General features: G+C 54.0%; 2 protein-coding genes across 7 annotated transcripts in view; one reads left to right on the top strand and one right to left on the bottom strand.

Annotated features, from left to right (window-relative positions):
* The window catches only part of NF2 (NF2, moesin-ezrin-radixin like (MERLIN) tumor suppressor), a 46123-nt gene extending 28873 nt beyond the window's left edge, over nt 1–17250 (bottom strand). For 2 of the 6 annotated variants that reach the window (XM_005524517.3, XM_005524518.3), the window contains exons 1-4: nt 17098–17250; nt 5813–5938; nt 4679–4801; nt 2403–2486 (exon numbers count right to left, since the gene is read on the bottom strand). In XM_005524517.3, the coding sequence (XP_005524574.1) occupies nt 2403–2486; nt 4679–4801; nt 5813–5938; nt 17098–17211 (447 nt within the window). In that variant the 5' untranslated portion in view covers nt 17212–17250. Of the gene's footprint in view, nt 1–2402; nt 2487–4678; nt 4802–5812; nt 5939–11357; nt 11484–11715; nt 11868–13147; nt 13289–17097 lie in introns of those variants that run through there. The other 4 variants (XM_088064884.1, XM_088064883.1, XM_088064882.1 and 1 more) reach the window with 3 other exon arrangements.
* Nucleotides 17251–18359: 1109 nt separating this feature from the next.
* Nucleotides 18360–22143, top strand: LOC102113681 (uncharacterized). The gene is made up of 10 exons (XM_088065191.1): nt 18360–18445; nt 19177–19244; nt 19555–19659; nt 20133–20205; nt 20684–20786; nt 20890–20993; nt 21238–21394; nt 21704–21803; nt 21875–22069; nt 22132–22143. The coding sequence occupies exons 2-10, from the start codon at nt 19185–19187 to the stop codon at nt 22141–22143; spliced, it is 909 nt and encodes a 302-aa protein (XP_087921317.1). The 5' UTR covers nt 18360–18445; nt 19177–19184.
* Nucleotides 22144–22168: the final 25 nt, after the last annotated feature.

Genomic DNA, 22168 nt, shown 5'->3' with positions numbered 1-22168 from the left:
AATTGCCTTTACCACATTCATACGCCTGGCTTAGATTGTTGGATAAACACAGGCATGCTCAGCTACAAATTAACACCAAGTATTGCTTGTTTGGGGGAAAAACAATAATAATTAAAGAGCTGTTTGCTGTGCTACAAGATCTGAAGTGCTGAGAGCGTTGCAGCACGGCAGCGACCTGCATTTAAGGGGCAAAAAATAGAAGAACCTCCTGGATGTTCCCATTTTTTTTTCAGTTGATCCCACGTCTTTCCCAGCTATTTAAAACCTGAACCACCTCCAACCTCTGAAAGCCATGTGGGTGGTTTGAACAAGGCTGGAGGGGAAAGCACATAGTAATTCCCCAAATGAACACGAGAGAGAAATAAATAAGCTGTTATTTTTATGACCCCCCTGTTTCCTTTGCTGTCTCACGTTGGTGTGGATGGACCAGCAGCACCTGGCTGTCAGTAAGTGGCTGCTGGATGCACACACACTGCTGTGTCTGGCTATTATGCCCCTAATCATGCAAATCAGCACGTTATTAGTGAAATTACTGCACTCTCTGCCTGCTTTCTTATCACCATTATCCTATTTAACTGGAAGGAGATGACCTGCAACATCTTTCTTCCCAGTTCCCTGTCAAAGATGTGCTTTGAGCATTTGCCTTTGCTGGGAGTGAAAGCAGAAGGGGAATCCCAGGCTGGAAGGGCAGCAAGGAAAGGCATGTCTGAAGAAAAGCCCTTTGGTGAAGAGCAGAAAAGTCATCCCTGCTCCACCTTCTCCTGATCTCAGCAGGGTCAGGACTGCTCTGACTCCATGTGACCTTCTCCCAATGCCCCAGGACATTCAAGGTGCCAAGGGGACAAAGGGGGATGGCACAAGCCACCTGCACCAAGTGACAGCCTGTTCCTGAGACAGCAGGAGCTGTCCCAGCCAGGAGGTAACAGAGCTCGATATTTACCCAATGTTTATTCATTCTGGCAGCCAGAAAAGTCATTCCCTATGTATCCTCAACTCAGGTCAACAGAAAGAAAGCCAAGGAAGAGTTTACTCATGCACAATAAGAGTGATGAATGTTTCACACAAACGGAAACACTTCTAAAAGCAACTTTTCTCTGCCCAGCTGATGAGTCTCTTGAACAAAACATGGTTTCATCAATACTCTGATTATGAGGAGAAAGCACCAATTTCTAGTAAATTCAAATACCATCAAAGAACATGGCACCCAGGGCTCTACTCAGAGTGTGGACTGAAGGGAAATGAAGGAAATGAGGAAAATTACATGGCAATAGGGAAAAAACAACCCGGATCAAGTCTGAACCAGGACTGGGCCTGGATCAGGCCCTCTCTTCTGGCAACAGGGCCAAACCCCTTCTACTGCACTGCCAGCAGAGCTGGTCCCACAGAGCTGCTCCTCCTAAACCTCCCCATAGCCACGTTCCTCAAGGACTGGAGCAAGCTGGACTTGCCAGACTCAGGGCACGGGCACGTGCTTGCAGAGCCAAAGCCTCCCAAAACCCACCCAGAACCAGAACCAACAGGAGCTGCAGAGACAACGTGGCTGGGCTGTGCTCAGACTGCAGTTGCTCCTCTCCCTCCCAAAACAGGATCTTTGCACACACAAATTGCAGCTGAGCTCCAGGAGCTGTTAATTGAGCAGCAGCAGCAGCAGCTCATGTTGTGAACACACAATTATGAGAAATTATGTCCCGACTGCAAGAATGTCCCTGCCACTGAACCCTGGGCTGCTCCCTCCATCCCAGGAGTCTCTGCCCTAGGCAAGTTGTCCAAGGCTGCACACCCCAAACTGGAAAAGAGGGTCCTCTGGAATAAATCCTCAGCAATACACACCCACTCTGGACCCAGAGCAGAATACAGCAGAGCAACAAGGGGAACTCAATGAACACTGACTTTTCCCTGTGTCTGGTGAGGCCAAACACCCAAGGTCAAAGGAAGAAGCCAGGAAAAGCCCTTTCACAGTGAAATAATATAGATGTGGCAGCTCTAGCACTGAAATAAAGTCATTATCAAGATAAGTATTCTGGAGGAGCAGTGGAGCTGGGAATCCCACGGCTGGCTTGCCTCTGGCTACACTGGCAAAAGCAGGGAGGAGATCCAAAAAAACCTCAGGCTCAGGGAATTCACCTGCTCCAGCAGTAAGCCACACTCAAGCTGGCTCTGCAGCTCATGAGCTGAGCATTTGCTAAAGAATCCTGGAAAGAGAAAGCAAAAACCCATCCAATGTCTGGAGGCAGCCAGGAACCAGCCATGTGGAGAAGGCAGCAGTGCTGGTGTAGCCCCCTCACTTCCCAAGCTTTCACAGCTTTCCCTTGTCTTCCCTTTCTCCAGGAAGTGGCTCCACCACAAAGCACCTGGATCAACCACTACCCCAGCAGGCCCTTGGAGCACCCCTCGGTGCCTACCTTGGCTTGGACAGCGTAGGAGGCCAGCAGGACAGAGGCTTCGGGAGGACAGAAGATCTTCTCATCCAAAATCTGCTTCTTCACCTGCACACAGAGCAGCAAAGGACAGATAACACACATTTAGTGGAGCACAGCAGAGCATGACTGTCACAGCAGATGGCTGCAGTTTGTTTTAACTTGAGCTGTCAACCACACAGAGTTAACAATTTTCCTAACACTAATCACAGTCCATAACCAGGAAATCTCTGGCGGCTCGGAAGGGCTCAGGCTTTCACAGACCACCTTTCCCAGACACGTTGGTGAGAAGAGCTAAATTTATATGTGGAAAATGACAGCAGCTCTAGCCTGTTGCTAAAGGCAAGGGAGGGGGGAAAACCTTGCATGCAAACACAGCGATAAAACCTCTTAAGGCACAAGCTACGGATTGATAGGACATCCAGCCACGCTGCTAAATAAAAGAGCAGCTTGCAGCCGAGTCTCTTGAGCACTGCAAGCTTTGCTCTGGGACATTCAGGCCTCATTGTGAGTCAGTGCTCACCTGTGCTGGAGGCCAATTCCTTGGATCCCAGCACGGAGAGCTGTGGGTCACCTCCATGGCAGAGCTTTTAGCAGCACGCAGAGCCCCGCGTGTGCTCCCGGGAGAGCCAACGTGCAGCTCCCCAAAGCCACAGCTTTACTTCCCTGCCTTGTGTGCATTAAAAAATTAAACCTGTCATGTTCTATATTTTTTGGGTTGGCACACTTAATTTTCCTGATTAAAGATAGGGGAAAAAAGAATTCAAAAAGCCTACGATTTCCTGGGAGGCTTAAATGGATTGTCAGAGATGCAGGAACATCAATTTGAATTTTTATCGTGCTTTGAGTCCTCAAAGTTGGGTACAACATAATCACAGCAGATATTCTGCTGCATCAAGATAAAAAACAGGAGAGTTTACAAGCTTAGATGTGCTCCTGTTTCCCAAATGCATTCAGGAGCCCAGGCTCCTCTCCACACAGAAATCCCAGCAGCAAAGTCATGGTCTGCATTTAGAAAATGCAGCTTGAATGGCTTTTCCTCCCCGATTTTCCTTCTCAAAGATGCCAACAGCGTTTCTCCTCACCGTGGATAAAGCTCCTGGCAAATGAGGCATTCAGAAATAACCCTACAGAGACACCAGTGCACGAGACAGAGCTCAGAAATTAACAGGAATACTTTGCATTTAGAACACTTTTGGCTCTGGAGAAAAAAGATGGACTTTGGAAGAGTGAGGATCATCAAGAGGCTGCTGAGCTCACTTGGAAAGGGCAGGACACCCTACAGGCTACAGAGGTAATCCCAGATCCAGGTTGTCTTGACTTTGGTGTAAGAAACATAAAAATTAGTGACTTTTAAAAAATTTTTGCAATTTATCTTCAAATTAACGGCCACAGAGCAGCTGAAATATCCCTGTGAATACCTGAGGGTCTGACTAGGAGGGCTCTATTCCCTGTAAGTATGCTTGACACTACTCTTCCCAGGAAAAATGTGTCAGAAAATGGATTTTGTGGCAGAAAATTGATCATGCCTCTGAAAGAGAGCTCCTGTGATAGCAGCTCCTTGTTACCAGCCAAGCAGCATTGCCACATCATCGGCTGAACTAATTTCTCAGGACACAAAGTTTTGTAGAGTAATTGAAATAAAAAAACCCAACCAAGATGTGTTCACCAGTTTCCAAATGCTTAAGTGAAGGGCAGGAATTCCTGGGGCAGATGAGACTGTGAGGTTTCCCCTTCTCTGTTTCTCCATCAGAGATCTAAGCTGCTGGGATGTTCTGCTCCAGTCACCTGGAGGCTGTTCAGTGAGAAGTGAGGAAGGGAACTCTGCTGTACAGCCTGGGAACAGGCTGGCTGCACTCTTCTCTCCAGGATGAAACTCCTCTGCTCCACACAACGATGCCATCACGTCCAAAGGCAGCTGCCACCCCTCAGCACAGCTCATCCCACACCCTGCAGAGGGACACGAGCCCTTGGCTGACAGGTCCATGTCTCTGAGCCACCACCCATGGATATTATGGATCACCTCATCATTCTTGGCTGCCAGTTCAGAGGTCTGCCAGTCTGGGCAGACTGCTTTCTCCACAAAAAAAACATCCTTCACCTATTTTAGGAAGTTTTTGTTGCTGAAGACAAGTCCCTTTGGACAGGTGTGAACAAAAGGATGTGGAGCACACTCTGCTGAACAACTCTCTGAGCCTGGGACCTTCTGCTCATCCTGGCCCCCTCTTCCTCAGATTGGATAGCAGTATATTAACTCCTACCTGCAGGAAGAACAAGTGCTGGGTGATTTCCTGGACCAACTCCTCCTCTGCATTCTCAGGATAAAATTTGGCCAGGAAGTGAAAGGTTTTGGGCTCCTCTGTGGGGACATCATGATCCAGGACCTGTGGAATACAAAAGCCATTCGGTTTCTTCAAGACAAGACCCAGCTCCCTTCTTTCAGATCAGCACATCTTCTGTCAGACACTTTTAGACATCTAGAACAGACCTAAGTAGTTCAGACACCGTAGTTAAAAAAAGAAAACAAACATTTCTGACACTCCTAATGATGCAAGGGAACAAAAAAAGGCAGAAACAAACAGCATGAGAAATGAGACAGTGAAGGTTGATCCTGATCTGCCACGTGCTCTCACATTGCTTCTCCTGATCCTTGCAGAATGATCTTGGATCCTGCTGCGCCACCACTCGACTTTCTCCTTGTTTCCCTGCATTGAGTTTATTTCAGTGGTGTTTCTCACCACCTTTCTCTGGTACTGCCCAGTTAAATGTTGGTTTAAAACCTCAGCATGAGAGGTGAGACACCCAGACCTCCCTCAGTGTCCATGACCATCTGGTTGTAGTGTCACATCCTCTGGATGTGAACATCTGACACCTCCAAAACCCACCCCTCAAAGATTTGGGAAGCATTTCCTCCCTTATCCCCCATCTCCTTTTCACTCTGGTTTTCCCACTCCCAAGCTCTCTGTATTTCTCAACAACAAAACAAGAGGCAGCTCCACTTTTCTGATGATGATTTTTTGTTCAGGGGCACAAAAGAGAGAGTTTTAGGTTCCATTTGCTTTGCAGTCATCCTGAAGTGTAGCACCCCAGCACGGCTCTGTCCCAAAATGTCTCCAGGAGATACAGTGTGCACAGATGCTGGGATGGGGCATCACTGCCAGCTTTTCCCAGTCTGACACCCTGAGAAGCCACGGAGAATTAAGTACATCTATCCCAGTTCACACACCACACAACCTCAGGCATTCAAAAACAAAGGAGAGGACATTCTCCTTTGTCACCCCACACAACCTCTCAAGGGAAATATCTCTTTCCATGGCAAGGGCTTGGAATGAGATGAGCTTCAGGGTCCCTTCCAACCCAAACCGTTCTGGGATTTTGTGAACTTTGGTTCCAACCTTCTTGTCCATTTTGAGCCAGGCCACCGTGTCCTTGATGGTGTACTGCAGCCCGAAGAACCATGTTTCCCGCAGTCCCAGTGTCCTGCACACCAGATCAAACAGGTCCTTCCCTTTCCACTTCACCTGCCAGAGAGCAAACAGGAGGCAGAGTTATAAAGATGGATTTCAGAACTACTCTCTGTTCAACCAAATGCACTGTTTTCATCTCACAAGGTCAACTTTAACACCCCCTGCAAATGCATTTGGTACTGATGTGAAAACACCCTAACAAGGCAGACATTATCTCCTTCCATCTGATCTCATCTGCAGATCACCAGCTCCTCCCTCAGTAGGAAACTGAGATGTGATTTCCCCCCCTATTCCAAAAAGTGACACTGTAAACCCCCTGTTTCTCGCCCTGGGAAACTAAGGGCTCATTTAGGCTCTTGCTGAGCTCAGGTTTAGGCTCCTACAGTGTTTAGGTTTTTATCATTGCCAGCAGGGAATAAAAATCCCTTTGAACTGCCCCTTGGTGGCTTTAATGTGTCTCCCTACAGGCCCAGGAAGCCCTGCACAAGCACCAGGGATTCAGAGAGAGGAGCCACAAAATCAGCAGTGACACAACCCCTGCACGGAGCACGTGCATCCAGAGCCACCGACCCTGCACGGATAGAAGGGAAAGAGAGCCCCAAAATCCCCACCATTACCACTGAAGTCAGTGTTTCTCTGGGAGCACATTTTGATAGAGTCAAACTGCATTTTCTGCTGAAAATGGTGGTGACAAAAGCAGCCAAGGAGCAGAGAAAATTGGTTGCTCAAGGACCGTGTCCTTCAAGCAATCCTGAAGCTGCATCCATGATGCTACTGAAGTTTGCTCATAAAATCAGGAGGTGTTTGGATGCAGAGAGGTGAAGAGGGACATAAACCACATGAATCTAATATGCCAAAGCCACTTTGGTCCTCCATCTGCACACTGAAAACAATTGCTGGACCGAGACATATGGCCATTACTCCAAAGCCCTTGGGCAAACAGATCTTGAGCACTCTCTTGTCACTACAACTCAATCCTGGTGCCACCTGGACACATCAATATTAACGCCGGGGCCGCTCCTGCTGTCACCCACTGCCGCCTTGTGGGCACAGCCAGGCCCAGCTCAGCCAAGCTCTGCCTTTCAGAGATGACTCTGTCACTGCTCCCCCCTTCCCAGAGAGCGCAGACACACACGCTGACAGTCCCGGAATAGGACAAAGCCGACGCCACCCTCCCAAAAAACACCACCCCCGGACCGCTCGCCGCGATTCGGATCGGGCGCTGTCAACACCTCAGGGTCAAAACGCCAGGAGCAGCAAGTTTGGCAGTGCTGTAATTATAACCCCCCTAATTTCACACATTTCACTATCCTCCAGCCCCCGGGATGGGCTCCAGCTTGGCACAGGATGGCTCAGACTGCAGAAGATCTTTTTCTGACTATGATTTTAAGTGGGAGGTTAATTCGTGGGCTCAGACAAAACAGAGTGAGGCCCGTTAAAAGAGCTATTTGGTACCATTTTTGCAGGCACATAAAAGCAGGCTGCCAGCAAAAGGCTATTTCTTCATTAAACTGCTTTGTATAAAGCATTATGGGCTGTTTTTGCCTTCTCTAAGACCGTATTTCAGTCTCAGCACAGCAGTGCCTGCACCAAACCTTCCCAGGACGGGCTCCTGCCTGCTGCTGATGGCAGAGCCAGGACATCACTCCACATCCCATGGGATCAGTGTATTAAACCTGGAATTTCCACTGGCTGTGACTCCTCATCAAACCTCAGGTACCCAAACTGTGCTTAAGAGCTGACAGGACCCAAAGGTTTGCTCTCAAAACACAAACCACGAGCTTGTTTTGAAGAGCAGCACTGAGGATCAAAACAGGAGCTTTGTGCAGTTTTCAGCCCAGCATTTTTAACTTGGTGATGGGAATTTGGAATAGTCTGGGTGGGAAGGGACCTTAAAGCTCATCCAGGTCCAGCCCCTCCATGGGCAGGGACACCTTCCACTATCCCAGGTTGCTCCAAGCCCTATCCAGACTGGCCTTGGAAACTTCCCGGGATCCAGGGGCAGCCACAGCTTCTCTGGGCACCCTGTGCCAGGGTCTCCCAGCTGGATTTCTTCCTGACACCTAACCTAAACTCTCCCCTTTTAGTTTAAAACCATGCCCCTTTCCCCCTGTCATTATCTGCCTGCATTAAAGACTCTCCTTTTTTTACAAGCCCCCCTTTAAGGGACTGTATTTTAAGTGAGGCTTCTGCTGCTGCATTTTACACCAGCACTTTGTCACCACGAATTTCTGTGGTGGCAGGAATAGACATTTAACATTCCTGCACAATGCTCAAGACTCCAGCTATAACAGAGCTATAACAGATCCTCCCCAACTGCGCTGAATTACCTTCATTAAATATATCAATGATCAGCAGCCACCTTTATTCCAACAGACATGATTTCCCTCCACACCTCGGTACTTAAAATAACAATCTGCATTCAAGTGGCATCTTCTGACAGCTGAACTCCAAGCGCTTTACAGACATCCAGGATCTCAGCCCTCCTCACTCATACTTTACAGGCTTTGTATCATTAACTGCCACAGTCTGTGGTTGTAAACTACTAAAAAACAAAGCCCCTCCAGGGCATGAGGGGATGGACAGAGCTGCTGTCCAGAGAGCCTCAGGGACAGCTGGGACAGGCTGGCCGCTCCCATCCACCCTGTGTCCATCACTCCATTCCCTGCACGGCACTCAAGTGACACCTGAAGCACAAAGATGATTTTACAGGCCCTTCTGAGCTCCTGAAAACAAAACTAAGGAGCACAGAGCAGAAAAAACCCTTCTCAGCCATATGCTGGGATGGCTGGCATGATGCTGTAACAAAGCTCCGTCTCCCAGCAAAAAGCTACATCATGATAACCTCAATGTGACCGTGAGGACAGAGTGGGATGCGTCACTCCAGCATCCTGCCTGTGCTGCAGGCATCACCTCTGACATTTGCAGCTCCTTTCCCATTAGCAGGATCACAGCACGGGCGGCTGCAGGGATTCAGGAGTCACCGAAGAGACACGGGAATGAGGTGCTTTATAAACAGGCTGTTACTCCACAGAGCTGTTTGTGTTCTTTACTAAGTACAGAGTGGTTACAATCTATCAGCAAAGCATTTTAAATTAACAGCACTAAACACTTAAAACTCTGCAGCCAGTGGCTAGAACAGCGTATTTCCAGTCTAGATTATTGGCATCATCTTTTCCTCTGGCGGAGACGGCGCATTTGGCATCTATTAACAGGGTTTGCATTATTTATTAACCTGCACCGGGAGTCATTTCCAACTCACAGGCAACTGCGCGATTTATTTCGGAGCACAACCTCTCTGTCAAGTTTCACAACTGCTCCTCAGCTTCCGACACGATAAAGCAGCTCTAAAAATGAGCAGAAGGGCTGTCTAGTCCCCTCATCAGCGGGTGACAAGGAGGGAGGGCAATCCAGGGAATGGAGATGTTTTGGGAGGTTTAGGTGCAGATCAGGGCAAGGTTCTTCCCCCAGAGGTGCTGGCACTGCCCAGGCTCCCCAGGGAATGGGCACGGCCCCGAGGCTGCCAGAGCTCCAGGAGCGTTTGGACAGCGCTGCCAGGGATGCCCAGGGTGGGGTTGTTGGGGGGTCTGGGCAGGGACAGGAATGGGACTCAATGATCTTTGTGGGTCCCTTCCAACCCAGGACATTCCAGGACTCTAAGAAATAGGCAGCAAGGGACAAGGGGGTGCAACGATCCTGCATGGGGAGGGTTGAGCAAGGGGTCTACACAGCAAAGAGATTCCCAAAACATTGTCAGGCTGATGCTTTTCTTTCAACAATGTCAAATGGGGCACAGGGGAGGCAAGAGGGATGGGTTTAATTTAATATTTAGGTTCCTCACACCAGAGGCTCTCCTGGGACAACAGGGAAGTGCCCAGGCACCAGGGGACAGAACCTGGCTCTGCTCAGGGGATACAGAAGATGTCACCTCATCACAAACACAAACCCCTGGAGCTTCAGCTCTTCCTGGGACCAAGGTGGGCAATAACTGCACAAGTGAGCAGGGGACACCAAGGCTCAGCTGCTTCCCAGGGCAGCGGGCCCTGCACACCCCACCCATGGGACAAGGTTAACGCACGACCTTGCAGAAATTACTCACATTTACAGAGTATTTTACTGCACCAATTTATTCATAAATAAAACAGAAAATGGCTTTTTGCTTTGCAGATAATTTTATTACGTGTTAGCTCTGGGCTAAGGATGGAAAGAGAGGCAAGAGCTCCTGCTGTGACACGGCAGCCAAAGGACTGCTGTGAAAAGGGGACCAAGCCCCAGGAAAAAGTGCTCAGAGTGAAGTTATTCCTGTTTAGAATCAAATTTTAACTGGAGAACATGACACCACTGAAACAGGGATGGAGAGGGAAGAAAGGAGAGAGCTGGGCCTGAGCAGAGCATTGCTCCATGAACCACCTGGGAATGAGGAAGTGGATGTAGACTGCAGCTATTCCAAACCCCTGTCCCACAGGAGATGCACAAACCACCCACCCGCAACAGTTTACAACTGAAATGGAGATGATTTTGAGACTGCAGACCACACTTATTTCTCCTTCTGGACCTCAGTGATAACCACAGTACCACAGACAACCATTTATTTAGATTTAAAACCTATTTGGAGCAAACAGGGAATCAAAAATGTAATATTCGTCAATTTTGTTTTAAATAAAGTGATGTCAAATATTTTCAATTGCCACTTACTGAGTCACAAGGCAGGGCTGTAAAAGTTATTTTTATTTACTAATGCTACACGACAACTCGATAACGAGCTTTTAATTAAAACCTATTTCTGTTAACCACCGAGGAGGCCAAAAACGCGCCCAGGCATGAGGATGCAGATGGTGCAGCCAAGCACGTTCCGTGGTGTCTGCCCGAGACAGAGACGGAGCAGGAATGCCGAGGACAGGCGGCTGTGACCAGACAGAGCCAGGGGAGAGGCAGGGGACAGCAACTGGTGACAATGTGCCCTTTGCCCTGCTCAGGTGAGACCCCACCTGCAGAGCTGCCCCAGCCCTGGGGCCCAGCACAGGAGGGACCTGGAGCTGCTGGAGCCAGTCCAGAGGAGGACACAGAGATGGTCCGAGGGTTGAAGCCAGGCTGGGAGAGCTGGGAGTGCTCACCTGGAGAGGAGAAGGCTCCAGGGACACCTCAGAGCCCCTTCCAGGGCCTAAAGGGGCTCCAGGAGAGCTGGAGAGGGACTGGGGACAAGGGATGGAGGGACAGGACACAGGGAATGGCTTCCCACTGCCAGAGGGCAGGGAGAGATGGGATATTGGGAAGGAATTGCTCCCTGTAAGCACAGATTGAAGCTGTGGCTGCCCCTGGATCCCTGGAAGTGTCCAAGGCCACGTTGGAGGGGGCTTGGAGCAGTCTGAGATAGCAGAATGTGTCCCTGCCCATGGTAGAAGATGGAACAGGATGAGTTTTAAGGTGTCTTTCAACCCAAACCATGCCATGATTCCATGTGCCAAAGTCTCACCTCACCCTGTAAGTTGGGCTCACACAGATGAAGGATCAAGCAGCAGCTCAGCGCAGAGTAAGAAGCTCCAAGCGGACGAAAGGAGGATTTGGATCCTGCAGGGAGCTCTGCTGAGAACACACAGAGCTGTAACATCGGCCAGAGCTGTCTCTGTGCTGCATTTACACATCTGCAGCACAACACTGCTCCCTGCCCCGGGAAGGAACAGCCTCAAGCCCTCCCTCCGTGCAGGAGCTGATTGCTGATACACACGAGGTGTTTCAGTCTGGCCTGATCTGCTCTGATGGGCCCTTACACCCTGCTGAGCTCTGAGCACAGACAGCTCAGCCAGGCAGGAGAGGGAAAGCCAGCAGCTCACCTCGGGGTGATGCCAGGTAAATGCCTCTCTTCCCATTTCCAGGGCTGTGGGATTCCCTACCAGTGTTGCCTCCCAGCTTCAAGGAGATTGTTCCCAGGGCTGCTTCCCTGTTCAAGTACCTTTAATTTCAAAAACCATCTACTTGAAAGACACTGTACAAAGGGGAAAAAAAAAAAAAAAAAAAAGAGGTATTAAAGAGCATCAAAACTGGAGTCCACACACCAAAAGAGAAAGATTTACTGTCCCAAATGCCCTCCCTCCTTCCCCTCTGCATCAACACACCTCTGGATTAATTAACAGAGTCCGGGGATTGACATCTGTTTTGAACAGTCTTTGGAGAGAAGTAACAGAAGTTTCCAACTGGCTTGGAAGAGGCTGTGATGGGAACAGGGGATCCAGGGAACTTTTCAGGTGCAGTGTGAGGCACTAATGCCAAAGAGGATCCATGTCCATAAGTCACAAGCACACACACACAGAATCACACAGAATTACTAGGTTGGAAGAGACCTTTAAGATCATCAAGTCCAACTCATGCCCAGGAAAATGAACTGCACCAAGCAAGACATCTCTAAAACATTAACTCCCAAATGTCACTGGTGTGAATCAGAAATTCTGAGGTTTTGGGGCACAAACCCCTCCAAGATATGAGTGAGGAAACAGCCATTACCTGCTGTGTCTCAGATTGAAAGTGAGCAGCACATGCTCCTGAGTGCTGGCAAAAGATCAGGACACAAGGGCACATGGAGGAACCAAACACTGACTTGACAGCTGGTATCCCAAGAATTTATTTGGGATCATGTTGTAGCTGAGGGGGATTATTTATCTCAGCTTTTTAAAATCACTGTTCCTGCACACAGACTGGTCTTTTCCTGTTAAATTTGTGCATGCTCACAGAAACTTTGCAGCATCAAGAGGTCACTGCCCCTACCAGCACCACCAGCTGCTGCCTGAAACTGGGAATGTATGGATCTTTATAACCCTCTTCCAAGTACCCTGCAATGCAGAAGGAAGCCAAGGGCATTCTGCTCCCTGATTTCCTCCTCCTGCCTTTTTATTTTGGTGCAGTGACTGGACACGGCTCAAAACTCAGCTCAGATTTACCGCACCAGCTCTTCCTCAAAAACTCATTTCCACCCAGATTTCCACCACCAAATCCTCGGTTGTTCCTGTTCCAGGGGATGAACTTTGCAGCTCAGCTACACAAGTCCCTGTGTCTGGTGACAAAGGGACAGCACTCAGCTGCATGTGGCCGAAATCAGGACTCTTCTACTTACAAGGGCTTTACATCCAACTGGCTCTGCACCGAGTGGGGCACTGGGCTAAAATAAAGCTCTCTTCCAACCAGGATTATCCTCTGGACAGTGAGGAACAGCTTAAGCACTGAAGCAATAACAGGATGCATGTTTAGACGAGCAAATACATCAGCACAAACCTGCCTCTTCTCGCTGCTTGAACACTTAAGCTGTTTCTCCAGGCTGGCTGTGAAGCTTTTCCTGTTCATTTTTAAGATGCCAAAGGATTAAGGTTGGGAAGCAGCTGGGCAGTGAGCTGCACCTTGATGGAGTGACCATCCCTGCAGGATTCAAGTCCAAGATCAGAAACACAACAGAAAGTGAAAAACACACCCTTCAGAAAGCGGCCATGCCTCTGAGATGAAGAGACACTAATGGGGCTGAGCACTGCATGAGAAAGAAACTGGCAAAGACACCCACGAGGCCAAAGGAAAGATGGAGGGATTCTCCCATCAGCCAGGGAACTTGGTTCTGAGAGGGAAAAATCTACACATGGGAGAGGGTGAGACCAACCTGACACCAGCTGCACACAGCTCTGCCATCCCACCAGAGATGTGGGATAAACAGTGCTTTGGGTGCAGACTCAAAAATACCATGGGGTTTTCATTATTGAATAACTCATGGAATGGTTTGGGTTAGAAGGGAACTTAGTCTACCTTGCCATTCCAGGTAGTTCCAAGTCCCATCCAGCCTGGCCTTGGGCACTGCCAGGGATCCAGGAGCAGCCACAGCTTATCTGGGCACCCTGTGCCAGGGCCTGCCCACCCTCACAGGGAAGAGGCTTCCACATGGTTGTCAAGGTTCTCAGGAAGGTGAGGCAGCTGGGGCTGCTTTAGCACAGGGATTCAAGAGCTATGCAAATGTCTACCCTTCCTCCAGATGTTATCAATTAATTAGGTACAGCTCAAACCTCCAAGATGGAAGTAACAAAAGGAAGACACTCGCTTCGTGCCTCCAAGATTTCCCCGAACAAATTTAAAGTCTTTAAAGTGAAACCCCAACAGTGATTATTAATCTCCATCACTGTGTTAGAAAGATTAAGATTTCATTTCTAGGAATTATTTTAGATTTAGGCTCAATTTAGAGACATCAACTGCAGAATAAACAGATGCAAAGCAGGTTTAATCCCTTAAAATGCACAGCTGGGGATTTCTAGGGAGCAGACTGAAAAATTAACACTGAGAAAGAGAGTCTCCAGCAGCTACAGCTGGGTCATGGAATCATGGAATATCCTGAGCTGGGAGGAACCCCCAGGGATCACAAAAGACCAACTCCAGACATCCAACAGATCAGCAGCTCTGTCCCTGTCAGCACAAGGTGCCACTCGCAGGCCACAAAAACACATCTTGAGAATCCCCAAACTGCAGGATTTCCACTGTACCTCCATCCACTGATCCTCTCAAGTGTTTGTGAGGCAGATTTCCCTCTCCCAGCCTCCTGCTGGAGTCAGCAGCTCTCCTTCCTGGCCAAAGACACCTCAAAGCACAGAGATAGCTGAGTAAACAGTGCTGATTGCTGTTCTCCTGGCAAACCTTGGGATAGCTGCTGGATTCCTTCAGGGAGGAGCACAGTCTTTCCCAAAAATCGACTCTCCCACCCCACTGGCTCTCAGGAGGGCAGAGACTCCACCCCTGGCTCCAGGACTCATTGTGGGTGTAGAGCAAGCCAAGCCCTTCCCTGGGCCACCTTCCCAACCCCAGTGACTCAAGATGTGTCTGATCCCTCTGTCCACGGATGTTTTTGCAGAGTCAGCAAAACAAGGAGCTTTCCCCAGAGCCTCACAAGTGTGACACAAAAACAGGGAGAGAGATCCAGCCAGGGAACTGGACTGCTCAGACAGAGCTTGGATAAAACTCACACCTCAAACTGGGCTGCCCTGGGCTTGGAGCAAGCCCAGGAGGCCACAGAGATGCTCCAAGGGCTGGAGCCCCTCTGCTCTGGAGCCAGGCTGGGAGAGCTGGGGGTGCTCACCTGGAGAGGAGACCTCAGAGCCTCAGAGCCCCTTCCAGGGCCTAAAGGAGCTCCAGGAGAGCTGGAGAGGGATGTGGGACAAGGGATGGAGGGACAGGACACAGGGAATGGCTCCCACTGCCAGAGGGCAGGGCTGGATGGGATATTGGGCAGGAATTGTTCCCTGGCAGGGTGGGCAGGCCCTGGCACAGGGTGCCCAGAGCAGCTGGGGCTGCCCCTGGATCCCTGGCAGTGCCCAAGGCCAGGTTGGAGGAGGCCTGGATCAGCCTGGGACAGTGGAAGATCCCCTGCCCAGGGCAGGGGATGGAACGGGATGAGCTTTAAGGTCCCTTCCCACCTAAACCATTCTGTGATTCCATGAAAAGCTCACTCCTCACCTGCAAGGTGTGAAACAGCCCCATCACCCACCTGCACCCATCCATCCCCCTCTCCTGCTCCAATATTCTGTGCTGAAGGGTGAGGCCTGAATTCCCTCTGCATCCCCCCAGCACCAGCTCAAACACAACCCAGGAGCCCCCAGCAGGGCCACACTCACAGCTCCTGAGCTCCTTCCAGCTGCAGAAATTTCTCTGTAGCAACAAGTTCTTTTGGCAGGAACCTCCTGGAAAAGTCAGCTGGAGATTCACCAATGCCACAGTCAAATCCCACGGGAGTGCTGCCTCACCACTGCACAAACCCCCCTGATCCCAGTGGGAAAAGACACCCGGCCACACCACTGAAATGAAGAATTATTTGCTTTCCATCATCAGTTTTTGCTGCAGCCTCGGGAAACCAGGAAAAACAGAGCCAGGACTTTCACACTCTGCTGGAAGTGGGAAGCTCACACAGCTGCCTAAGAGCAAATCCTTAATCCCTAGGAAAAGCAGGAAGTTCTTCAGGGCTGAGAGGAGATTTCCAGAGCAAGGAAATCAGTGACAACAAACACCCCTCAGCTGCCGGGCACTGGGATTCCATCAGGGCTTGGGTCAGGAAATATAAACTATTAAATGAAGAGGTTGGAGTGGGGTTTCAATGTTTGTGTGGCCAACCCCTCTGGATCAGCTGAAAAAGCCGAGCAGATCCCAGGGTTTGGCAGCAACGCCCTGGGAGAAGGTTTTACAAGTTCCAAGGGCCCCAAAAAGGGAAATTATCACAGAAAAGCCAGACCCAACCCCCTGGAGCATCCCTCAACCTCATGGTGAGCTAAGAGCTCAGGAAAATGCCAAAATTCTGTCCTTGGGTATTGGTGGAGCACTTGGGAGTTGGATTCCTGTGGATTCAAGCCTTGACACTGAGATTCCTCAAGCCCTGTGACAGCCACAGTGTAGTGGTGGCTTGGGCTGGGATGGCAGGGTAGCACTGGATAAGAGCCCAAATGAAGCTGGAGTGTAATGGGAATAAAGCTGAATTATAACCAGTCTAAAAGAGAATTATACCCAGAACGAAGCTGAATTATAGCCAAAGTATAGGATGAATTATGACCAGAATAATGCCAAATTGTACCCAGAATGGAACTGAATTATAACCAGAAGGAAGCCAAATTATAACCCAAATAAAGCTAAATTACACCTGAAGATTAATTACTGCCAGAATAAAGCTGAATTATAACCAAAGTATAAACTGAATTATAACCAGAATAATGCCAAATTATACCCAGGATAAAGCCAAATTATATCCAGAAAAAAAGGCCTATTTATGACTAAAACAATGCTGAATTACATACATAATAAGGATTAATTATAACCAAAATAAAGCCAAACTATAACCAGGATACAACAGAATTATACACACAATAACACTGAATTACAACCAACACAAAGCCAAGTTATCACCAAACAAAAGCCAAATTACACCGATTCATAACCAAAGCAAAGGTGAATTGCAACCAAAGAAAAGCCGAATTATAACCAGAATAATGTACAATTATAACCAAAATCACACCGAATCCCACCAGGATAACGCTGATTTATAACCAAAACAAGACTGTGCCGCTGCTGGCCCAGGGCAGGCCCCGGGCACCGCCGGAGGTTCGGGGGGTCCGGGAGGGGGGTCCGGGCCCCTCAGGGAGTGTGGGGGTGTTTTGGGGGGCCCGTCCCCCCTCAGCGGGACCCCCGTGCCCCGCGCCCACGCGGGCCGTCACCTCGCAGCTGAACTCCATCTCGGCGTCCATGGTGGCGATGCGCACGGTGAAGGTCTTGGGCTGCTTGCGCTTGAGGGAGCTGAAGCTCATGCGGGACGCGATGGCCCCGGCCATGGCGGCGCGGCGCGGTCAGCGCGGCGGCGGCGCCATGGCGGCCTGGCCCCGCCCCCCCGCCGCGCCATTGGCCGCTCCTCGAGGTGCTCCCGCCCCCGCAGCGCCTCGCAGCCAATAGAAAGAGCTGTGTTGGAGAGGCGGGAGCATAAGCAACTGTGATTGGGTAGAGAGGACGTCACTCAAGAGAAGGAGCGGGGTGAGGCGGGGCCATGAGGCGAGGTGTGAGGAGGCCATAGGGCGTGACGGTGTCGCCCCCTGGTGGCGGGCGGAGCGCACTGCAGGTGAGAGCGTGGGAGGGGCGGGCACCGGGACCTGGAGTGGGGACACGGGGACAGGGGGACACTGGGACACGGGGACAGGGGGACACGGGGACAGGGGGACAGGGGGACAGGGGGACACGGGGACACGGGGACAGGGGGACACGGGGGCACGGGGACACGGGGGACACGGGGACACGGGGACACGGGGGACAGGGGGACAGGGGGACACGGGGCCACGGGGACACGGGGACAGGGGGACACGGGGACAGGGGGACACGGAGACACGGAGACACGGGGACATGGGAACACGGGGACAGGGGGACACGGGGACAGGGGGACACGGGGACAGGAGGACAGGGGGACACAGGGACAGGGGGACAGGGGGACATCAGGACATGGGGACACGGGGGACAAGAGGACGTCAGGACATGGGGACACGGGAGGCCGGGAGGGTTCAGGGGATCCTGGTGTGTCCGGTGCCCGTGAGGTGTCAGGGGTCCGTGGGGTGTCCGGGACCCCCGGGGTCAGTGGAGTGTCCAGGGTCTGTGGGGGGTCCCCGGGATGTCTGGGATCCATGAAGGGTCAGGAGTCCGTGGGGTGTCAGGGATCCCTGAGATGTGCGGGGTTTGTGGGTCCGTGAGGTCCTTGGGGTGACCCCGTGTCGCGGGTGTCCGCAGCGCCGTGGGTGTCCCCGCAGGACGGGGTTCCCCGGGTGACACGGGACACGCGGTGCTGTCCCCTCGGTGGCTGCCAGGACCCGCGCGGTCCCGGGGGGACCCGGCTGTCCTGACTCGTGGGTGGGGGCAGAAACTGGGACCAGAGCCCGGGGCGGGCGGGGACACGGGGCAGGACCGGGACTGGGACTGGGACTGGGACTGGGATTGGGACTGGAACTGGGACCAGCGCGGGGCAACGGGACCGGACTGGCTCCAATACCGGGACACGGGACGGGACTGGGAGCAGAACCAGCTGCGGTATCGGAACTGGGATCGCCGCTGGGATGATGGGACCGGGATTGGGACCCGCCACCAGAGCAAGGGGACGGGACCACGACCCGGATCGGTGTGGGGTAGCGGGCTGAGAGCTGGGACGAGCACGGGGGAACGAAACAGAAACTGGGACCCGCTCAGAGTTCCTGGGACGGAAACGGAGCTCAGCACGGGAATAACGGGAAGGACTGGGATCACTTCGGGGTAACTGGGACGGGAACTGGGACCAGCACGGGAATAACGGGAGGGACTGGGATCAGTTCAGGGTTACTGGGACGGGAACTGGGACCAGCACGGGAATAACGGGAGGGACTGGGATCAGTTCAGGGTTACTGGGACGGGAACTGGGACCAGCACGGGGACTACGGGGTGAGAATTAGGGCGGAGGGGTTGAGGGATGCCGGGACGGAAACTGGGACCTTCACCGGGATAACGAGACGGAGACTGGGACTAGTTCGGAGTTACTGGGATAAGAACTGAGACCAGTTCAGGGTTACTGGAACAGAAACCGGGACCAGCACAGGGGGGCGGGGCGGACCTGAATCCAGCAGGAGCAGGAGGGGGAAGGGACCAGAGGGAGCCGAGAACCTCCCCGACACCCCCGGGGGGACCCAGGCGTCCGGGAGAGGCCCCCGCCCCCGCAGAGGGAAGAACGGCGCCTCTGTCCCCGCGGGGACAATGGGGACATTGACGGGGATCCCCCGCTGCCCCCGCAGGACCCCCCATGGCAGAAAGCGATGACCCTGCCCGCCGGGACCCCGCCCCCGCTGGCCCCCGCACCCAGGTGGGCGAAGGGGGTGGGGGACATTAGGGGGAAACTGGGGGGCTATGGGAGGGGGTTGTAGGGGTTGGGGACGGAGGGCTGGGGAACTCTGGGCACCCGAGGAAGCTCGAGGGGGGCATGTGGAGCACTGGGGTGTACGGGGGAGCCCAAGACCCCATAGGGACTTATGGGGCACAAGGGGGGAGCTCTGGGCAGCTGCGGGGGCATTGTGGGGTACAAAGATAAATTGGGGTGGGAGGCCTGGAGGGGCTGCAGGGGTGCTGGGGGGCCTTTCCTTGGCGCCCCGCCGTGGGTGACACCCCCTGCCCAGCCCTGCCGGCCCGTGCCGAGGGTCCACGCCTTTGGGAAGGGGGAGCAGGCGCTGCGGAGGGACCCCCGCACGCCCCCCGCCATGCAGGGCTGGCTGCACAAGCAGGTGAGGCAGGGGGCGCGGGGAGGGCTGGCGAGGGGGCTCAGGGGCTGTGCTGGGTTTGAGGTGTGGGATTCCGGGAGGTTTGTGGGTTTTGGAGGGATCTGGGGCGGTGGGGAGGGGCTGGAGGGTTGGGAGGGTCTGGAGTGTCAGGGGGTCATGGGGGTGGATATGGGGATTGGGGGGGAAATCAGAGGGAAATGGGGGGAGGGGGGGTTCAGTGGGTGGTGAGGGAGGGTTATGGGGTTTGGGAAGATCAGAGACACTTGGTCGGACCGGACAGTGTGGGGCGGTTATGGGGTCTGGATGGAAGAGGGTGCTGGGGGGGTTATGGGGTTTGGGGGGCATGGCAGGGAGTCCTGTGGGGGTGAGGAGGTTGGGGGGGATCGGGAGGGATTGAGGGGTCTGGGGCAGCAGAGGGTCCCGTGGGGGGATGGGCTGCGGGGGCTCAGCCCCCGTCCCCCCCCTCCGCTTCTCAGGACAGCTCGGGGCTGCGGCTCTGGAAGCGCCGCTGGTTTGTACTGGTGGATCTCTGCCTCTACTACTACCGGGGTGAGGGAGGGCAAGGGCGTCTGGAGACACCCGGAGGGCGTGGGGACCTGAGGGTGAGGGGGCTTGTGTGACCTAGCGTCCCTGGGGTGTCAGGTCAGTGATCCCGGGGTGTCCCCGGGGGGGTCAGGGTTCCTGGGATGTTGGGCAGTGCTTGGAGAACCAGGAATCCTGGGGGACTGGGGGGGTCCCTGGGGTGTTGGAGGTCCCTGGGGCGGTCAGGGATCCCCCGGGGATTGAGGGTCTCTGGATGGATCAGGGATTCTGGCAGGATCGGGGGTCTCTGAGGCACTGGAGGTCCCCGGGGGCTTGAAGAGGTCCTTGGTGGGGTTCTAAGGTCTGGGGGGCCCAAGAAGGTTTGGGGGCTTCCGATGGGACTCAGAAGAGGTCCCCGGCATCCCCGCGATGGGACTGGAGATCTCGGGGTGCAGATGGGGCCTCTGGTGCCCTCCATGGTGACCCTCCTCTGCCCCCCAGACAGCAGCGAGCAGCAAGTGCGGGGCGGCCTCCCCCTGCCGGGCTACGAGATCCGCGTCCTGCCCCCCGCCCCCCGCGCCCCCCGAGCCCCCCAGTTCCTCTTCACGGTCAGCCCCGGCTCCCTGGATCCCCGGATCCGGGGGTGCCCTGGCGGGGAGGGACGGGACCCGGACACCTGAGCCTCGTCTACCAAGGATCCCCCGTTCCCAGGCTGAACATCCCGGGATGCGGACGTACTGCCTGGGGGCTGAGACCGCCGAGGAGCTGCACGCCTGGGTCTGCGCCCTGCGCCGGGGGGCATCGCCCCTGCCCGGGTGAGCGGGGAACGGGGGGCACCGGGAACCTGGGCCCACGGGGAGGGAACAAAGAGGGCCGGGGATTCGAGGGGTTTGGGGGATCCCAGGCGGCAGGAGGAGGTTGGACAGTTTGGGGAGGGAGAGAGAGGGTTTGAGGAATCCGGGGAGGGGGTCACAGAGGGTTTGTGAGGGGTCACAGAGCGTTGGGCGGGGTCTTGGGGTCAGTTAACCCTTTAACTCCTGTTTTCTCCCCCTTTCCCAGCTCCACCCGCTCCCTCTCCCAGCAGACACTCCGGGAACCCCGGGGTGCGGATCCTCCCTCGCCCCCATTGCCCACGCACTCCCCAGGTGAAGGGCTCGGGGGCCCACCCGTGCCCCCTCCTTGCTGCCCCCCAGTTCCCCCACTGCCCCACACCGAGGTGAGATCTGGGGGGGAGTGCGCGATGGGGAGAATTTAGAACGGCTGCTGGATAGGGGGAAACATGAGGGGGGCAAGTACTGGGGTGATTGTTGTAGATCTGTGTGCTGAGGGGGGTTATGGGGCAGAGCGGGGGGACTGAGATGTGGGAGGGGGTTACGCGGCAAAATGGGGGGGCTGTGGGGCAGAGGGGGGGGGCTATCGGCCTAATGGGGGGTCTCTGGGGCAGAGAGAAGAGACAATGGGGCAGGGGCGGCTCTGGGGACGCCGCGGGTCCGGGCGGAGCAGCGCTCCCTGTGCCCTCCCTCAGGTACCCCCAGCCCACGAGGAGCTCCCGGCGCGGGGATGTCCCCCCAGGGCCGGGGACACTCCGGAGGGGCCGCGGGGACCACCCGAGCCCGCGCCCGCAGGTGAGACCCGGCCGCGCCCCGGCCGCGCCCCTCGGTTGAGCGGCCCCACCCATTCTGGCCCCGCCCCTCAGGGAGGAGCCCGAAGAAGCCCCGCCCCCCTGGAGCTGCGCCGCAGCACCCGCCGGAGCGAGGGACCAGCGGGACCAATCAGCCACCGGCCTCTCCAGCCGCCTCTTCTGATTGGCTTTCGAGCGCCGCCGGGCCCGCGGGCACCGCCCCCGCGCCGCTGTCCAATGAGGCGTCGCGGTGGCGGTGGGCGGGGGCGGGTGGGCGTGGCCGGGCGCTCGAAGGTGTGGGCGGGCGGCCAATCAGAATCACGCTGCTGCAGGCCACCTTCTGAGGGGGCGGGGCCGGGCCGAGGGGGG

The sequence above is a fragment of the Pseudopodoces humilis genome, chromosome 20 (assembly GCF_049639895.1).
Source record: "Pseudopodoces humilis isolate 2021_Gansu_Grassland_sample_001 chromosome 20, ASM4963989v1, whole genome shotgun sequence".
NCBI classification, from domain to species: Eukaryota; Metazoa; Chordata; class Aves; order Passeriformes; family Paridae; genus Pseudopodoces; species Pseudopodoces humilis.
The sequence above is the reverse complement of the archived record's forward strand: the minus strand, read 5'-3'. Positions and strand labels throughout refer to the sequence as shown.

Excerpts from the sequence above, each read along its gene's own strand:
- LOC102113681 (XM_088065191.1), top strand. The coding sequence starts at position 19,185 with ATGGCAGAAAGCGATGACCCTGCCCGCCGGGACCCCGCCCCCGCTGGC. Across the intron at positions 21,395-21,703 it reads CCCCACTGCCCCACACCGAG|GTACCCCCAGCCCACGAGGA; the intron begins GTGAGATCTGGG and ends GCCCTCCCTCAG. Across the intron at positions 21,804-21,874 it reads ACCCGAGCCCGCGCCCGCAG|GGAGGAGCCCGAAGAAGCCC; the intron begins GTGAGACCCGGC and ends CCCGCCCCTCAG.